Source organism: Myotis brandtii, unplaced genomic scaffold, assembly GCF_000412655.1.
Source record: "Myotis brandtii unplaced genomic scaffold, ASM41265v1 scaffold138, whole genome shotgun sequence".
NCBI classification, from domain to species: Eukaryota; Metazoa; Chordata; class Mammalia; order Chiroptera; family Vespertilionidae; genus Myotis; species Myotis brandtii.
Window position 1 is genome coordinate 8,628 of NW_005354915.1, and position 18,588 is coordinate 27,215.

An 18,588-nucleotide genomic window follows, 5' to 3' on the forward strand; every position below is an offset into this window, starting at 1 on the left:
ACTTTGCATAGCTACTAGGTGAATTGAGTGTGAAGATTTATGTCTGTGTTGAACGGAAGGATGCATTTTTACTACCTACCTCTGAAAAGTTCATGAAGGACCCCCCCCACACACCCCCCCATCACTCTGCTGGGCTGTTGAAGTGGAAAGAGCCCTGGCCTTTGACAAGATCTGGTTGGAGACTTAGATTTGAGGCCTTGGGAAAGTCTCTGAGCCTCAGTTACCCCCAAAATGGCTATAATGATACCTGCTTCTGCTTGCTTTGCTAACTAACTTGTTAGGCTTAAATGAGCAAGTAGGGAAAGGAGTGATTTGTGAACAGTAAAGTGCTGTGTAAACACAGGGTATTAGGAACTTTAGCTCATGTACAATCCTCTGTATGAACACATGGATTCCTGTGTGTAAATGATATCCTTTCCACACTCCCTTCAGGGAATTTGATCTGACCATAAATAGGATGACCCCCTCCAGTATTTTGTAATTATGTTGTATAGTTATATATTGTATATGTAATTTCAGTTTTGGGGGTTCAGAATGGCTGAGACTTGTTTGCTACTGAATATTTTTCTTCATGTACCCCAAGTTGGTGCGCAAGAAGCATGTGCTGTCCTGTTTCCGAGATGTCCTCCTGAGGCACACCTCCCTGGTCATGCCGCTGCTGGCTCAGGATCAGAGAGTCTGTATCCACTTCATAAGAATGCTTTTTGGTGAGATTAAAAGGGAAACTTTGCATGAATATTGCATGTATATTTGTTTTTGGGGTCTTGGAGAGATGGTCCTGGAAAGATAATTTAGACTTTTTTCGAAGTAACACTAACTTATTAGCAAATTATTTGGTCAGAATGATGAAGAACTGGTCACCTTTCTAAGATTCGTGGTGCATTATATGGTAATTACAGCTAAGACGTTAGTGAAAATGTGAAGATGAATGTGGGAAATGTGTGATCTTTCAAAAAGTCTAGTCTTTTATGGTTTTTGAACAGGATCAGAAGCCCAGACTGGAGTCTGCTGACCTGGCTGTGACCCTAATTGAGTTACTTCCCCTTTCTTGTGCTTCCGTTTCTTCATGTGTAAAATGCGATGTATTAAGATGTCCCTTCTTCTAGTACAATTATAATACTCTTTGGAATAAGCCCTTTTAGGGAGAAGGGGAGCTAACGAGTATTGAGCACTTTTCTCTGCCAGAGGCTTTTCTGGCTCTTAACTGCTAAGGCGGTACTTTAAGGGAGAGGCGATGATCCCTAAGGCTCAGGGAGGTCCCAGCTAACAACTGGCAGAACTGGAGTTTTACCCCAGGTCTCTTATAGACTCCACACTGAGCCACAGGGACTTTTAATCCTTTTAAAGCCAGAGTGGGTCATTGAAAGTTTAGGTTAGTGGTCGGCAAACTGCGGCTTGCGAGCCACATGCGGCTCTTTGGCCCCTTGAGTGTGGCTCTTCCACAAAATACCAACTTCTGCGCATGGGCCACGAATTTTCAATCGCACTGTACTTGCGCGCCCACACGTGGTATTTTGTGGAAGAGCCACACTGGACATTGCTCAAAGTTGCTATTAGTCTTAGACTTCACAGTGGTTTTTTTTTTCTTTTAACTATTAACTCCCCCCCTCTTACCTCCTTCTCCTCCAAGGACTGTTAGGCAGTGTGGAAGATGGGAGTATGGCAGACCTCTGTATTGAAGGTAAGGTGAAACCGTGTGTACTTAGCATTTGAAGCTGGGGCTATCAGCCTGAATTGAAGCTGTGGTTATTTGAGATCTTGATGAAATGTTCCATGTTCCATTTTAGATAGAGATAAAGAAAGCTCAATTAGTTGTTAGTCATTATGTCTGCATTTCTTTCTTGGGCACCTACTCTGTGCCAAGTACTGTATTAGACACTTGTAATACGTAGATGGATAAGACATGGTCCTGCCACCCTGGCCAGTGTGTTAAGTGATTAGAGCATCAGCCCACACACCGAAGGGTCTCAGGTTCAATTCCTGGTCAAGGGCACATACCAAGACTGCAGGTTTGATCCCTAGCCCTGGTGGGGCGAGTGCAGGAGGCAACTGATCCATGTGTCTCTCTTGAATAAATATTTCTCCTCTCTCTCTCTCTCTCTCTCTCTCTCTCTCTCTCTTCCACCCTCCCTCTCTCCCCACCTCCCACCTCCCTTTCACTCTCCCTAAAAATCAGTGGAAAAATATCCTTGGGTGAGGGTTAACAACAACAAAAGACATGGTCCTGCCCTCTAAGAGTTTACAGTGTGGAGGAAAGATTGGCTGGTAAATAACAAGAGCTGACAAGTGCTGTTACAAAGATGTACAAAACTCTGTTTTTATTACATTCATATTGGTTGGTTGGAAGTTGTCTGCACATAGGTTCACTATGGAAGTGCATGGGTTTACCTATAAAAAGCTCAATGAGAAGGAAGATAAGAGCATTGGGATGAGAGAATTCTTGCAGAATGAGCAAGAACGGTATCAGAGGGTCTAGTCAAGAAACAAACCACACATGTTATTTGAACAGAAAAAAAAACTAATATGAAGAATTATTAACTGGGTAACTGAAGACAAAAAGAGGTAGCAGTTTCAGAAAGTAGCTCCCATTCCTAGGCTGGGAAAACAAAGGAAAGGTTGGAATTATTAAAACTACAAGTTTGGAGGAAGGACCCAATATATGAAATCCAGACCATTCAGCAACACAGTTAGCAGCTGTAACAAACAGATAATAAGTTAACACGATCTCTATGTACTTCTGACCATCTTTCAATCTAGAGCAGCGGTTTTCAACCTGTGGGTCGCGACCATTGGAAAACACATATAGCATAACAGATATTTACATTACGATTCATAACAGTAGCAAAATTATAGTTATGAAGTAGCAACGAAAATAATTTTATGGTTGGGGGTCACCACAACATGAGGAACAGTATTAAAGGGTCGCGGCATTAGGAAGGTTGAGAACCACTGATCTAGAGGATGTGGACAAACAAATGTATCACTTGAAGTTCTGACTACTGGCAGGGGAGGAGAGATTTCACTATTTTCCTCAAGGCCACTCTTGAATGGGGCTATAATCCTAAAGCCATTCGCTTCTGATGGGTGCCAGTATAGCTTGCAAAACCCTCAGCAGACAGACTCCAAGAACTTCACTGAGGTGGTGGGCCCCAGATGGAGATTGTAAAACTAGAGGGAGAAGGATTGCTCCTTCCTCACTGTTCCTGTTCGCTCCCTGCTTTCTTCCTGTTTTTGTGTTATCCTTTACCCTGGAAGTGACAGAGCCTTCCCACAGCAGCAGCTGAATTTCATTTGCAGCTTTTCCCACACTTTGTAGAGCCAGCCTCTTCTCTGCCCCTCTCCAAACACCAGCGGAAGCGTCACACATGATTGTATAGAAGGGTGGGTTTGGGGTTGAGATGTGATATTGTTGGCAATTACTGGCAAAGGAACTCAATCATAATTCTATTTTCTAGTATATGAAGGAGCACATTCTGAGGAAGGAAAAAAGTAGAGCTAATATAAATAGCAGTTTTCAACCTCGGCTTCACAATAGACTGACCTGGGGAGCTTTAAAAATATCTACATGCTTAGGTTCTTTCTCTAGAGATTCTGATTTAAATTGGTCTTGGGCATTGGTATTTTTTTAAGCTTCCTAGGTGATTCTAATGTGCAGCCTAATTGTGAACTACTGATGTAAAACAGTGAAGACAGAAATTCTTTGGTTTGGATGTGCACACATGGTTTAATGAGGGAGACAGAAAAGACTAATACCAATTAGCACAAGCAAATGACTTTGAGTAGAAGGGCTATAGAAGGTGAACTCTGGGTTGTCTTCTGATTAATAATGCTATTGTGTCTGCTCAGTCCTTATCCAGCTTACAACTCAGCTGAAATTAGAACAGACCATTCCTTGCCTGCTGGATGAGTGCCACAAAGAGGTCAGTCAATGGCTGTGAGGACCCTCCGATAGCAGAAGGTATCTGAGCCAACCCTTCTTTGAATAGATGGGAGATGAAAATCCAGAGAGGAAAAGGGACTTGCCTGAGGTCACTGAGTCAGTGGCTGAGCCAGAGCTAGGGCCTGGGTCTTTTGATCCTGTTTCAGTACTCTTTGCAACTTCCTACCTTCCCCTTTCAATCTCCCAAATGCTACCTCCATGTGGTGAAGTCCCATCTTTCTAGCGTAATCATCCATGGCCATTCTTTATGTCCTCCTAAATATAATACAGATTTCCTTGATGAATTTATCAAGGAAATAAGTTCATTATCTTTTTAAAAAATACATATTTTATTGATTTTTTACTGAGAGGAAGGATAGAGAGTTAGAAACATCAATGAGAGAGAAACATCTATCAGCTGCCTCCTGCACACCCCCTACTGGGGATGTGCCCGAAACTCAGGTACATGCCCTTGACCGGAATCGAACCTGGGACCCTTCAGTCCGCAGGCTGACGTTCCATCCACTGAGCCAAACCGGTTAGGGCTAAGTTCATTATCTTGACTTAGTATTTTTATTTGGTCTGAATTGTATACAGTATTTTGTTCTGAAGGCATTTGTTTTTATCAGCATCTAAGGTAAGCACTGAGTGGGTATGTTTAACCTGCTTTCTCCAGTATAGTCAAAGATACCAGTTAAACAAGCAGCTTTTGCATTGTGTTTAAGATTTTGGAATGATCAGAATCACTTTTTTTTTTTTTTTTGCAAAGGAAGACACGTTTATCTTAACACCATCAAGAGCAACATGTAATTATAAATGATATTAAATTATCATGTCACTATAATTACTCTGTATGTGATTAATATGTTAGATTGGATTTATAAGTATATATATTAGTACTTATGATGATGATGCCATTTAACCCTATGAACACTTTCTATATGCTAGTCATTGTTTTAGGTGCTTTACATGCAGTATCTCATTCAGTCTTCCCAACAACCCTATGAAGTTAATATTATTATCATTTCCCACAAGTGGAGTTAAGGGTCTTACATAAGGTGCTACAGTTAGTCAATAGAAAAGGTGAAATATATACTATTGACTCTCTCTGTAAAGTACCAAGCATATAGAGTGTTCCATAACAGTAGCTGTAGCAATGATAATAGCAATACTTTTTTTTGCACTGAGCCAGAATTCTGCCTTTATGACGTTGCCAACTGAGAGGAATCTTTCCCCCGGAACTTCCCAGCCCAAGGGGGAGACAGACACTTAGCTAAAGCGGCTGATTACTGATAGTGGGGAGAGACACACACAATATGGGCTTTGGTGTGGATAGGGCAAGGTAAATTTTGTGGGAGCTTTGTCCTGACCCTAATTTATGGAGTGGAATATGTTCACTTTTTGTAGCTCTGTAACATGCCCTCCATGCGAGGCAGCCTGGCCACCCTGACCCTTCTCGGCAAGTTGGTGGATGCCGTCCCTGCTTTGGCCGACAAGCTTGTAATGGAGCATCGTGAGTGACCTCTGAGGAAGAGCTTCTGCTCCCCTTTCACCTGCTTTGATCACTTCCATCTGGATGGTCCATTGTCTGTCATTCATTGTCTACAACTTCATTACTTCCTTTTCTAGGCTTTGGTTTCCAACTGCAAAATGCACTCTATGTTGGCCAATTTCAAAAAGTGCTTCTCAACTCTGGTCTTGGGCTCTTTATAATCACTATTTTAAAACAACTAATTAAGTACCTAGTATGAATCTTCCTTTTGGGTGGAAGGAGGAATTAATTCTGAAATCTAGAAGCACTGTTTTCTATCAGTAAAATGCAATAAGTATCTCACAGAGGACTTACCCAAGAGTAAATCACTTCACTTTTCCAAACTTTAGTTTCCCCTTTGATTAAGTGCCCAGAAATAATTTATTGTGGTAGACTACTGGGGATTATCATCACTTACCCATTGAGAACAATATTTATAGTTTCATGTAGCAGTTGACATTGTGCGGTTCCCCTGGCCCCTTGGTTGTTTTCTGGACAGGTGACCTGATGGAGCATCTGGTAAGAGGTTTAGTATACCCCAGCGAGGGGGTGCAAGCTTCTGTCTGCTACCTCTATGGGAAGCTGTACTCCTCACCAACGGCAGCTGAGGTGCTTTCGGGCCATTTCCGGGAGAAGCTGTGCCCTCTCTTCCTTTCCACGCTGGATGGTGCCCAGACAAAGGAGCTACAGATCAATTGCTTGGGTAAAACATAAGGCTGCAGAGAAAACAGAGAGAAAGTGTTTGAGGTTTTGCTTGAGGACTTGAGGTATAGGCTCTCTAGTGGTGGGGATGTTTGCTGCTTTGCAAAGCCATGGGTTGGGAGATAAGATGCACAGACTGTGAAAGATGCGTAGAGTTGGTGTGGCATCTTAAGAATATTGCCTTTGGAAGGAGAAGAGGAAAGAAAGTGGACAGCCGTTTTTCTGCCTCCAATCTTCACTGCCTATCCTGGTGCACCCTGTACTTGCTGCCAAGTTCATCTTCACCCTACACAGCTTGCATCCTGTCAGATTTTCCTATTTGGAAAATCATCTATAGCTTCCTCTAGCCTCCAGGGTGATGTCCAGGTTTCTTTGCATGTTATTTGAGGCTCCTTAGGCAGGAGTTACAGGGAAAAGCATAGTCTGGGTGACAACAGTTTCTTTTCCCAGTTTGAGCCAAGAACTCTGTTATGAATAGTCCAGGGACACACAGTGAGCATGCATTCTGAGCCAGGCTCTGTGCTGGGCTCTGAATCATAAAATTAATCAAACCCATGCTCTGTTCTGAGGGAGCTCATAGTCCAGATGTGGACAGTTAGAGTCTAGTGTTGTAAGTGCTATTATGGAGGTTGCACAGAAAAAGGTAGGACTCTGTTTAAAATAGTACTATAATTCTTTTTTTAAAAGATTTTTTATTGATTTTTTACAGAGAGGAAAGGAGAGGGATAGAGAGTTAGAAACATCGATGAGAGAGAAACATCGACCAGCTGCCTCCTGCACACCTCCTACTGGGGATGTGCCTGTAACCAAGGTACATGCCCTTGACCGGAATCGAACCCGGGACCCTTCAGTCCGCAGGCCGATGCTCTATCCACTGAGCCAAACCGGTTTGGCAAAAAATAGTACTATAATTCTTATATACTAGAGGCCCAGGGTGCGAAATCACGTGCAGTTGCCCGCTGCTGCTTGCAGCCCTGCCCACCCGCCTGCTGCCCCACCATGCTCGCAGCCCCACCCACCCGCCTGCCACTGCTCTGTGTTCGCCGCCCTGCCCCCCCACCCTCATTGTGACTGGTCACGATCGTCACAGACACTGGCTTTTTATATATATAGATAGAAAACCCTAAAAACGGTTAAACTAGTAAATGAATTCATTGAAGTTGCAGGATACAAAATTAGTTGTGCTTCCACATACTAACAACAAATTATCTGAAAAAGAAATTAAAACAACAATGCCCTTTACAATAGCATTATACAAAATAAAATACTTGGGAATATCTTCGGAGACATAAAGACATTCCTAGGGGCTGTCTGAGGAGCTCCCTTAGGTGTCTTCTGGTGGCTCTGCTCCTCTTGCCTGACTTCCACCCCTTTGTTTTCCAGGTCTGCTGAGGCAGCTGCTGAAGTATGATCTCTTTGTGTCCATGATCATGAACAAGTCAGCCCTGGCGGAAAGTGCGGACGGTGTTGAGGGGCCACCAGGAGAGACCACACTGCCTTTGGTGCTCAAAAAGGTCCTTGTCTTGTGATTCCCTGTCTCCAGATTCAGTAACGAGGGAACCCAGATGTCCCCTGAGCCTTGTCCTCATCCACCACTCCTTCCGTCTAGGATTTACAAAGCATTTCCTTACTAGCCAAACAACATGCTGTTCAAAGACTCAAAGTACATTTTTTTTCAGTTGTGAATCCTTATGTTGCATCTTCCCCTTCACATCCGGGCTGCCTGGGGATGAAGAATACATGCCACAACAGAAACAAAGCTACCTCAGCTGTTTTAGGGATAAAGCTCAGGCTTCTCAGCGTGGTACCTAGAGCCTCTTTCTCTGGACCCTGTTTACCTTTCAGCCTTACTCACCTGCGTCTTCTACTCCACAACCCAGTGCTCCAGCCATATACAACTTCTCCCTGGTCCTGTCTACACTAGGACATCCTGGCTAGCTGTGCAGATGCTCTTCCCCTTTGCCTTTAAAGCCTTTCCCCTTCCGTTGTATGTTGATCTCTGATTCAGCTTTCAAGGCCTAGAGGGCTCCTCTGTCACCCTAGTTTTTTTAGGTAGAAGGTGCCCCTAAGTCATAGCGCTTACTCACTATATTGTGGTTGATCAACCAGGGTCTTCTTTAGGGTGGGACCTGAGTTTGGCTGTCTGTCTGAAGGGCTCAGCCTGTCACCCTAGTTGTTTTAGGTAGAAGGTGCCCCTAAGTCACAGCGCTTACTATATTGTGGTTGATCAACCAGGGTCTTCTTTAGTGTGGGACCTGAGTTTGGCTGTCTGTCTGAAGGGCTCAGCACAGGGCTTGGCAGAGCTATAATCCTCATCTGATGGCAGGAGTATCATTGATTGACCAGATTGTGGGACTCCTGCAGGAAAGAGGAGGAACTCTGGTCAGAAGTGGGAAAGGACAGTTGGGGATAGGTGAGTTAGGGGTTAAAAAGCTAGAGCAGACTGCTCCTTGTTCCCCTGGGATGTCTCTAGAATGGTCCCCACAAGGCCTGTGAAATCTAAAGATCAAGTCCTGTGCCTTGTTCCCCTCCGATGTCTCTGGAATGGTTCCCACAAGGCCTGTGAAATCTAAAGATCAAGTCCTGTGCCTCTGAAACACCCCCCCCCAAAAAAAAACAACAACCCAAAAACCTCTTTTTTCTGTTTCTTTTGCTGTTGCCATCCTGGTGGTGAGACACATCACTTCTAGGTGATGGTTTTCATGTTCTTTCAGTGCCACTGTTTTGTTCTATTTCTCAACTGCTGCTGTGCATAGAGACTCCTTTCCATAACCTGTAACTGCCCTCGCTGAGCACCATCCTCATGCCTGGTGACTGGTAGTGCAGGAGGGATTCAGAGACATTTAGGTTCCTGCACTGAGGCACTCAGGCTGTGTCCTTCTGGTCCTGTCAGGTGTGTAACCAGCACTTTCTGCTTCCTGTTTCTCCAGCTTCTCCTTTCCAGAGATGAGATTCTGCAGGTGGCCAGTGCCCACTGTATAACTGCGGTGCTGGTCCACTCTCCAGCGAAGCATGCCCCGGCCTTCATTCATGCTGACATCCCAGGTAGGGGGCCCCTTCTGACCTTTCCTCCAAGGACCCTAGAGTTCTGACTTGGTGACCCTTGAGTCAGCAGCAGCAGCAGCAGTCTTGGGGTTCGGTGATAATGCATACTGGAGGGATGGGTTGGGGGCAGGTTCAGTTTTACAGGACAGACTCTAGGAAGTAAGTCTCATGATGTCTCAATTCTCTTGCTCCAGATTTCTTATGTGACCCTGAGCAGTTTGTTACTGATCTACATCATTTGTTTGACCATCTAGGAAAAAACACCCAGTGTGGGGTGGTGACAAGACTCATGCACCAGGGAGACAAAGAGAATTAATGTTTCTCAAGGGCTTGTTATGAGCCAGGAAATATTCCCTAAGGTGCTTGTAAATGTTGCCACATTTAGGCCCTGATATTTTCTTTTTATGGGTAAGGAAACTGAGGATCAAAGAAGGGAAATAACTGCTTTCAATTAACAAGGATATTCATTGGCAGAAAAGGGATGTAAAATCAAGCCTTTCTAGTTTTAAAAACTCTTTTCTTTGCATCATGCTGCTTGCCCATCTGAGAATCAGGGGATCTGAATTCTAGTCCCATCTCTACCACTAATAATACCTCTATCTGTCTCAGTTTCTCCATCTGTTAAAAAAATGAGGTTAGACCATAACCCTGAGGGCATTTTTCAGATTTATCTGAATTAATGATCATGTTTCAATTAAAAAAATGAGGTTAGACCAGCCGTGGGCAAACTACGGCCCGCGGGCCGGATCTGGCACGTTTGAAATGAATAAAACTAAAAAAAAAAAAAGACTGTACCCTTTTATGTAATGATGTTTACTTTGAATTTATATTAGTTCACACAAACACTCCATCCATGCTTTTGTTCCGGCCCTCCGGTCCAGTTTAAGAACCCATTGTGGCCCTCGAGTCAAAAAGTTTGCCCACCCCTGGGTTAGACCATAACCCTGAGGGCATTTTTCAGATTTATCTGAATTAATGATCATGTTTCATGGAGAGGGTGTGTGAACAGATAAAGTAACAGGTGTAAGATGCCGAAGAAATCTAAGGCCCCAGCATTAGTTAAGGGATCATGATTACATAGCTGTCATTTATTGTTTTCTTTCCCTCTTGTCACCAGAGTTCCTCTTTGAGCATCTTTCCGCTTCCAGCGAAGTGCTTATCTGGTCCAGCTACAACTGCTTGATACTTCTGGCAGAGGAGCCACTCTTCTTTTCCAAGTGCCACACGGTGTACGGTTGGTGTGGGGCCCTATACTAGCTCTGGGTTGGGAGGACAGCACTTTGAAGTTGGGTAGCCACAGCAGTGATAAGGGACTAACCTGCATCTTGGCGGGGCATGCTGGTTCTGATCATTTCCATCAGCCCAGACTCATTACCAGATCCATAGTCAAGCAGTACTATCCCAACAGTTCTTCAGTCCTTTCCTGTACTCCAGATATCTGCCCATCTAGTTAGTCCCTAAGTTTTGCTGATTCATCCTTTTTAAAAAATATATTTTTATTGATTTCAGAGAGGAAGGGAGAGGGTAAGAGAGAAACATCAATGATGAGAGAGTATCATTGATTGGCTGCCTCCTGCAGGACAGGGCCCCCACTGGGGATGGAGCCTGCAATCCGGGCATATGCCCTGACCGGGAATTGAACCATGACCTTCTGGTTCATAGGTCAGCGTCAACCACTGAGCCATGCTGGCCAGGCTCTGTGTTCCTATTCTAAGCCAGGCACCAGGCTTGGACTTGGATATTTAGAGATACATATAACGTGGTCCCTGTCCGCTGGAAAGGGAGAGAAATATAAACAAGCTGGCTAGGGCTGTGCTAGAGGAAAGTACAGCAGGTGTGGGAGCTCAGGAAAGACCCACAGCTCTGCCTGAGTGGATCAGAGAAGGCTTCCTGGAGGAGTGGAGATCCAGTGTGATTCTTTGAGGAGCAATAAGAGTGTCTAGTGGGGAAGGTGCAGCTCAGTCAGTAGGTATTCACTAAATATTTTGAGTGCCAGGGCCTGTGCTTTGGCTTGTGCTGGGTTTCAGGGAGACAGAGATAAATCCGATAAGGGCCTGCCCTCAAGATCTCACCGTCTTGTTCCATCAGCTCAACCTTGTCAGGGTGCCTCCTCGAGGGGCTGCTTACAAACATGTGCTGTGCAGAGCCTCTCACTTCTCCTGGGCGGTCAGTGAAGGAACTACCATGCACTGATCCCTGCCTCTGCCATGTCATTTTGAGGTAGGGATCGAGTCGGTGGTGAGGAGCCTGCAGGGAAGCCTGAGGATGAACAACACAGAGCTGCACAAGCAGGGCATGCTGCTGTTTGCCGAGATCCTGACTCGGTGAGCAAAGCAGTGGAGAAGGAAGGAAGTGAAGTATTTATTCTGGTGGGGTCGGTGATAGTTCACTCACTTGTTCCTCATTTACCACTTCTTAGACAACCGGAGGAGATCAAGCTGTTCACAAGCTCAGCCATGTGCAGAGATGCTGGCCGTGCCCTCCAACAGGCAGTGAGCAGCCCTGTGCTGGAGGTGGCCATGGAGGCAGTGAAGGCTATTTCTGCCTTTCTGAGGTGAGAGACCAGGCAGGCTGACCTTTCCACCTCTGCATGTACCCGAGGGCCAGGTCAAGGCCAGGGCAGCTTCCAGGGGCTACTTGTCAGGGAAATTTTCTTGAATTCTCTTTTCTTTTCTTTTCTTTTCTTTTCTTTTCTTTTCTTTTCTTTTCTTTTCTTTTCTTTTCTTTTCTTTTTTCTTTTCTTTTCTTTTCTTTTCTCCTCTCTTCTCTTCTCTTTTTTCTGCTCTTCTCTTATCTTCTTTCTTTCTTTCTTTTTTGCCAGACCTCTTTCTTTTTAAAAAATATATTTTTATTGATTTCAGAGAGGAAGGGAGAGGGAGAGAGAGATAGAAACAGCAATGATGAGAGAGAATCATTGATAGGCTGCTTCCTGCATGCCTCCTACTGGGGATTGAGCCTGGAACCTGGGTATGTGCCCTTGATCAGAACTGAACCCGGGACCCTTCAGTCCGCAGGCTGACTCTCTATCCCAGGGGTCCTCAAACTTTTTAAACAGGGGGCCAGTTCACTGTCCCTCAGACCTTTGGAGGGCCGGACTATAGTTTAAAAAAAAACTATGAACAAATTCCTATGCACACTGCACATATCTTATTTTGAAGTAAAAAAACAAAACGGGAACAAATACAATATTTGTATTTGCATGTGGCCCGCGGGCCGTAGTTTGAGGACCCCTGCATCCACTGAGCCAAACCAAATAAAGCTGAATTTTTTTCTTTCTGATACTCTGTTGTTCTCTCTTCTTGGAACTGCCATTCAGATGTTGGACATCCTGGATTGGTCATCTAATTTTCTTTGTTTTATGAAAATTCTTCATCTTTTTGTCATTATGTACTAGTTTCTGAGAGATTTTCTTGATTTTATCTTTCAACCCTTCTATTGAGTGTTTTATTTCTGCTTTCATATTTTTTAATTTTACTTTTTAATTTTTATACATAATATGCTTCATGCTGCCTAATACACTGAATAACTTTCTAGCAGGGGTAGATGCGCATAACTGCGTTATTTTTCATCAATCGGGAAAATGCTTCAGTAATCAATGTTCTCCAAACCTTTTACACAGTAACAATTAACTCCAGAAAGGCCTATCTCTTTCCATCAAAGTCCACTGATAAGAGTAATAGCAACCTTTTCTTCTTCTTGGCAACGTTTTTTCAGACATCACAGAATTCTCAGCTGCTGCAGTTCCCAGTAGCTAGCAGTGTCCCATCCAGTGAGTTCTTCTGGCTTATGCGCCAGAACTGTTCAGAAAGAAAAAATTTTACTCTACCTTTAAGGTGTCTCTGGCTGGTCTAATTAAATAGACATGAGACAGATTAACAGGAGAAAAACCAAATTTAGTAACATGCCTACCCTCCTGTATACATGGGAGAGACCTGGGAAAACTGAGTAACTCCTCTGCTTTCATATTTTTAATTTGGAAGAGTTCTTTCTAATTCTCTGCATATTTTTAATAGCATTTTTATTTTGTATTTATTTCATGGATATAATTTTTTAAATACCAGCCTTTTGTTTTAGTCTAGAATTTCCCCCCACACTCCCTTTCTCCTAATTATTCCTTCTACCTAAAATACTCTTTCCTTAAATCTTTATATGAGTGGCTTCTTTCCATCATTCAAGTCTCATTCAGAACATCCTTCCCTAACTGCCTGGCTATGCTATTGTAGCACCTACCAAACACTTGGTAGTTCTTATATATTCACTTGCTTTTTGTCTCACCTCAACATATATCTATATCTATATATATAAAAGCCTAAGTGACCGGCCAACCGGCCAGTAGCTATGACACTCACTGACCACCAGAGGGCAGACGCTCAACGCAGGAGCTGCCGAGCAACAGCAATTTTGTAGAGTGCCCTCTCATACTACTCCGGGACCCCTTGGGGAATGTCAGACTGCTGGTTTCGGCCCGGTCCCCACAGGTTAGGCTGAGGGACCCACCTGCCGGAAGGACCCTGCTCACTCTGCAGACCTCCACAGACGCTGCCCCAGGGGAGGGACTGCAGGAGGTTGGCTCCAGGGCGTGTCTGGCCCGTCTTACCCAGTCCCCCCCTGTCAGCCACCTTCTAATTAATTCCTTTCAATGTGCAGGAATCTGTGCACCGGGCCTCTAGTATCTTTATAATCTTTAAGAGATCAGGGACAATGTCATTTTTTTCACTGTTCTATGCCTTTCTCCTAATAGGTAGTCAGTATATGAATGAAGGATGTTAAAATGGATGGTAAGACTAAAAGATCCTAGGGTCAAGATGGGAAATTATTCCTTAGCAAGATGCTTGATGTCTTAGAAAAAATGATGTAGGAAAATCATATTTATTTATATAGTAACTTTTGTTTCACGTTTTCACTTTTAAAAATCTAACAAAGTAATATATTCAAAAAATAAAAAATATATGAAGTTTATAATGAAATGGTACAGACCTCTGTCCTTGTTTCCTAAAGGAAACTAATTTTAACTCATTTTGGTTTTAGTTCTGGTGATTAATAACCTACATGTCAACAATATTTTTATAATGTTTTATAATGTTTCTTTTTTTGTGTTTTTATTGATTTTAGAGAAAGTAAGAGAGAGAGAGGGATAGAAATATCTATGATGAGAGAGAATCATCGATTGGTTGCCTCCTGCATGCCCCCTACTGGGGACTGACCCCACAACCTGGGCATGTGCCTTGACTGGGAATCGAACTGTGACTTCCTGGTTCATGGGTCGACGCTCAACCACTGAGCCACACCAGTCAGGTTATGGTCTCTTCTTTAACCGTAGCTAAGTCTTTGTGATTTGACTCTAGGTTGGTTCTAAAAATTGACAAAAAATAGCGTTTACATTACAATTTTACTTTTTAATTTTTATTCATAATATGCTTCATGCTGCCTAATACACTGAATAACTTCTGTTTCTTTTCTCCCTTTGTCCTTTCCTAGATGTAAGTCTTTAAATCTGGGGCATGAATCTCAGTGAGGGTGGGATGAGGAAGCCAACAGGGTAGCAAAGCATAGAGCAAGAGCAGTGTCAGTCAGAGGTGCCCGTGCAGAGCTGGAAGTCTCCCAGGAGGTCGGTGTTATGGGACTGGGAGCACCTTTCAAGCAAGAGGTAGTAGTTGAGCTGAGCTATGAGGGATGAGGTAGATTTAGATTTGTGGAAGGATCAGGTTTAGCTAGAACATATTGGTAGGTAAGTGTAGGGGTTACTCAGAGTATAGTAGCCAGTGTGGCCAGCAGTCGTGTGAAGGGGATTATACAAGAAGAAGTCAGAAAACTGGTTTGGTCAGAATTGTGGAGAGTGATGGGTAGGGGGCTGGTTATTAATCTTTAGACTATTTTAATTTTGACTTTAATTTCCCAAAATGTTTACTGAGATGGTTCCTCTGAAGTGGAACACAACTGGAACAAGGAAAAAGGAGTGAGAATTGCTGAAAAGAATTTTCAGTCCGTAGGACAACGCTCTATCTACTGAGCCAAACTGGCTAGGGCTTGCTGAAAAGAATTTAAAGATGGGGGAACCAGGGCTTGACAGTCAGTGTAGGATTGAAACTTAGAGCTTCCAGAAATGAAGAAGGAAACAGGAAATCAAGCCTGAATTATAGACTGAGTGCCTGTTACTCTCAATGTTCAAGAAAGGCCAAGTGATGAAGGTCTGTAGACTGAGTGCCTGTTAGAAGGCTCAACAGATTACTCTCAATGTTCAAGAAAGGCCAAGTGATGAAGGTTAGCATAGGTTTCTCCTTAGTTACTGCAGTGGCTTGAATAGTGTGGGCTCCTAAATCCAATGACTAGTGACCTTATAAGGAGAGGAGGCTTGGGACATTCAGTGACAGACACAGACAGAGGGAAAATGACCGTGGGAAGACATAGGCAGAAATTGGAATGATGCAGCTGCAAACCAATGACCAGGGTTGCTGGCAACCACCAGCATCTGAGGCAAGGCGGGATTCTTCCTAGAGCCGTTAGAGGGAGCCAACACCTTGATTTCAAAACTTAGAGCCTCCAGAACTGTGGGAGAATAAATTTCTGTTGTTTTAAGCCAAGCAGTTATTGATAATTTATTGCAGCATCCCTAGGAAACCAATACTGCTACCTTATAACCTGCCAAGTAGTCATTCATTCATTTAACATATTTTTTATGTAGCATCAATTTATAATGCATCTAGCTCTGTTTAGGTAAAGTGAAAAGATGAAACTGGTCCTTGGCTTCTTGGAGCTCACAAGGAGACTAGTCAATGACGGTTGCCTTCTTGGGTCTATAGAATATGCAGGTTCAAATGGACCTCAGTGTGTCACATTTAACCAGCACTCCCAATGATTGCATCTCCAAAAGTAGTTTCAGTCTCTGCTTATAATCTCCAAGAACAGGGAGCTCACTTCTTCTTAGATAGTCCCCTCTATCTGTATAGAGTTTTGACTCTTAGAAAGTTCTTTTGTATACTGAAATAAAAATCTAGGTCCTGATAACATTTCCTTATTGATCCAGTTTTTCCTCATCAAGGTAACAGAGCAAATTTGATCCTTCTTCCCTAAGAAGAGCTTATCACTTACCTGAGAACAATGACCAGATACATCTCTTGATGCACCTTCAGTTCTAGACAGTACTTCTTTCACCAGGAGGTCCTTCTGAGTGAGAAAACCCACCCACTGTATCCTTAATAACAACAATAATAGTCATAACTGTCATTTATAAAGACTTAGTATCTATTAAGCATACTGCTAAGTGCTTGGCATACATGATCTGACTTGATCTTAGAATAATTCTATGTGGAGAGTACTACTAACTCTCATTTAATAGATGAGGAAACAGTGTTAGAGAGAATGAGGAATGTGTACAAAGTCATGCATCCGAATAAGTGCTGGGGCAAAGGATTTTATCAGAGCAGATCCTGGCCCTGTGTTCTGATCAACCACATTGCTCCCCATTGCCCTAGGACAGTGATGGCGAACCTATGACACGCGTGTCAGAGGTGACACGCGTGTCATAGGTTCACACGCGTGTCAGAGGTGACACGCGAACTCATTTTTTTGGTTGATTTTTCTTTGTTAAATGGCATTTAAATATATAAAATAAATATCAAAAATATAAGTCTTTGTTTTACTATGGTTGCAAATATCAAAAAGTTCTATATGTGACACGGCACCAGAGTTAAGTTAGGGTTTTTCAAAATGCTGACACGCCGAGCTCAAAAGGTTCGCCATCACTGCCCTAGGACCTGGGTGTCTTGGAGTGCCCTTACCTCGCCCTAAGCCTGCCTTTGTCTCTGGATGCAGGAAGGACCACCAGAGTGCTCCGCCTGTGCAGTACAGGGAACTGCGGTCCTTGCTTGAAGCCATGCTGAGCCGCTGTGCCGATTTCTCCCAGATCCCATTGAGCAGGAGGTCCCTGGTCAGTGAACTGCAGTCTGGAGATCATGCTGTAACGTGTTTTTAGTATAATTACCTTTGTATGCCACTATACCTACATTGAGATGTTATTTTTTCCCCCCTAACTACAGAGCTGTGAGGCATAATAGTTGCTATTTTTACAGATTAGGAAACTGAAGTCATAAGGGTTAAATAATTTTTCTATAAAGTTCAATACTAACAAGTACCTAATTTTGGATAGTAAATCCCAGGGTATCTGTACCCAAGCTTACTACACTCTCTGTCTTTTATATTATTCAAGCAGGTATGCTAAACATGCTCACAAAATTATTTAAGGCTAGATTTACTAGAATCTTAGAAAGAATTTGGCTAATATGCAATGTATTGAATTGTTGGTTTTTAATGGTCCATGGACTTAAAATATCAGAAAAGATACTGTTAATATGAATACTGATTATGTCTTTCAAGATTAATTTTTGAAATTAAGCTCTTCATACATAATGAGGTGAAGATTTTTATGTGTTTTGAAGCAGCTAATGTGGGCATTACAACCAGTTAGGCCAATGTCCACCAGCCTGTGACCACTTTATGAACAAGAGCCAGTTCTGTGGTTCAAAGGGAAACAGATGGTTAAGGTTCCCCCTTCTCCCATTTTTTAAAGGAGCTGTAAGATGGCTAGATTGCGAGGAGATAACACTAGAAAGTGTTAGGTGTAATAGCCAGACTTCAGGTGAGAGAGGAGGTCTGTAGTCCTCTACGCACAGACTGGGACCCAGAGTAGGTACCTGACCCAGGTTCCCTTCTCTCCTTCTCACCTCAGGGCCGTGCCTCCAGTAGAGATTTGGAGAAGGCCATTCTTCGAAGGGGAACGTTTCTCCTGAGCACTCTGGAGGGATTTAGGAATGCCTGCAGGTGAGGGGCCTTCTATGGTATAAAATAGTGGTATGGAGGGTGGGCTTGGAAAGGAATCAAAGGATGAAGTTCTTGATTTCTGATGCTTTGCTGCATAGTGAGAGGACTTTGGCTGGGGTGGGGGTTGGGGATATGTGCGGGTGTGGAGGGTGTGTGTGAAGGAGGTTTGAAGACATGTAGCTAGAGTGGGAGGTTTCTAGAAATTCCCTTCTGGTGAAGTTTGCGTTACTGTATAATGTTCTGTGTGTGTGTACTGTTTGTGTTCTGGTGAAGGTTGTGTCTCATTCAACTTTGTTCCTCTTCCCAAATAACTGAGCTAAATGCTTGTTGGATTAATTCAGTTCACATTTATGATGTTTTTAAAAAATATCTACTGTGTCCCAGGCCTGGTGCTAGGTAGTGGAGGTAGAAAGACGAGCTCACAGAGATTGTTTTGTCTACATATGTGGGATTCATTAGGTTAGTGGTCAGCAAACTGCGGCTCGCGAGCCACATGCGGCTCTTTGGCCCCTTGAGTGTGGCTCTTCCACAAAATACCGACTTCTGTGCATGGGCCACGAAGTTTCAATCGCAC

At 43.4% G+C, this 18,588-nt stretch overlaps 1 protein-coding gene across 2 annotated transcripts in view; it reads left to right on the forward strand.

The window, feature by feature from the left end:
- The first annotated feature begins 443 nt into the window (after window positions 1-443).
- MEI1 (meiotic double-stranded break formation protein 1) overlaps window positions 444-18,588 on the forward strand; it is a 54,323-nt gene continuing 36,178 nt past the window's right edge. Inside the window, exons 1-12 of one of the 2 annotated variants that reach the window (XM_005860660.2) lie at window positions 444-707; window positions 1,631-1,681; window positions 3,847-3,920; window positions 5,327-5,432; window positions 5,950-6,153; window positions 7,536-7,666; window positions 9,083-9,197; window positions 10,315-10,431; window positions 11,422-11,521; window positions 11,617-11,751; window positions 17,010-17,124; window positions 17,923-18,014. In XM_005860660.2, coding sequence (XP_005860722.1) covers window positions 572-707; window positions 1,631-1,681; window positions 3,847-3,920; window positions 5,327-5,432; window positions 5,950-6,153; window positions 7,536-7,666; window positions 9,083-9,197; window positions 10,315-10,431; window positions 11,422-11,521; window positions 11,617-11,751; window positions 17,010-17,124; window positions 17,923-18,014 — 1,376 coding nt within the window. In that variant the 5' untranslated portion in view covers window positions 444-571. Of the gene's footprint in view, window positions 708-1,630; window positions 1,682-3,846; window positions 3,921-5,326; window positions 5,433-5,949; window positions 6,154-7,535; window positions 7,667-9,082; window positions 9,198-10,314; window positions 10,432-11,421; window positions 11,522-11,616; window positions 11,752-17,009; window positions 17,155-17,922; window positions 18,015-18,588 lie in introns of both variants that reach the window. The other variant, XM_014535095.1, reaches the window with a different exon arrangement.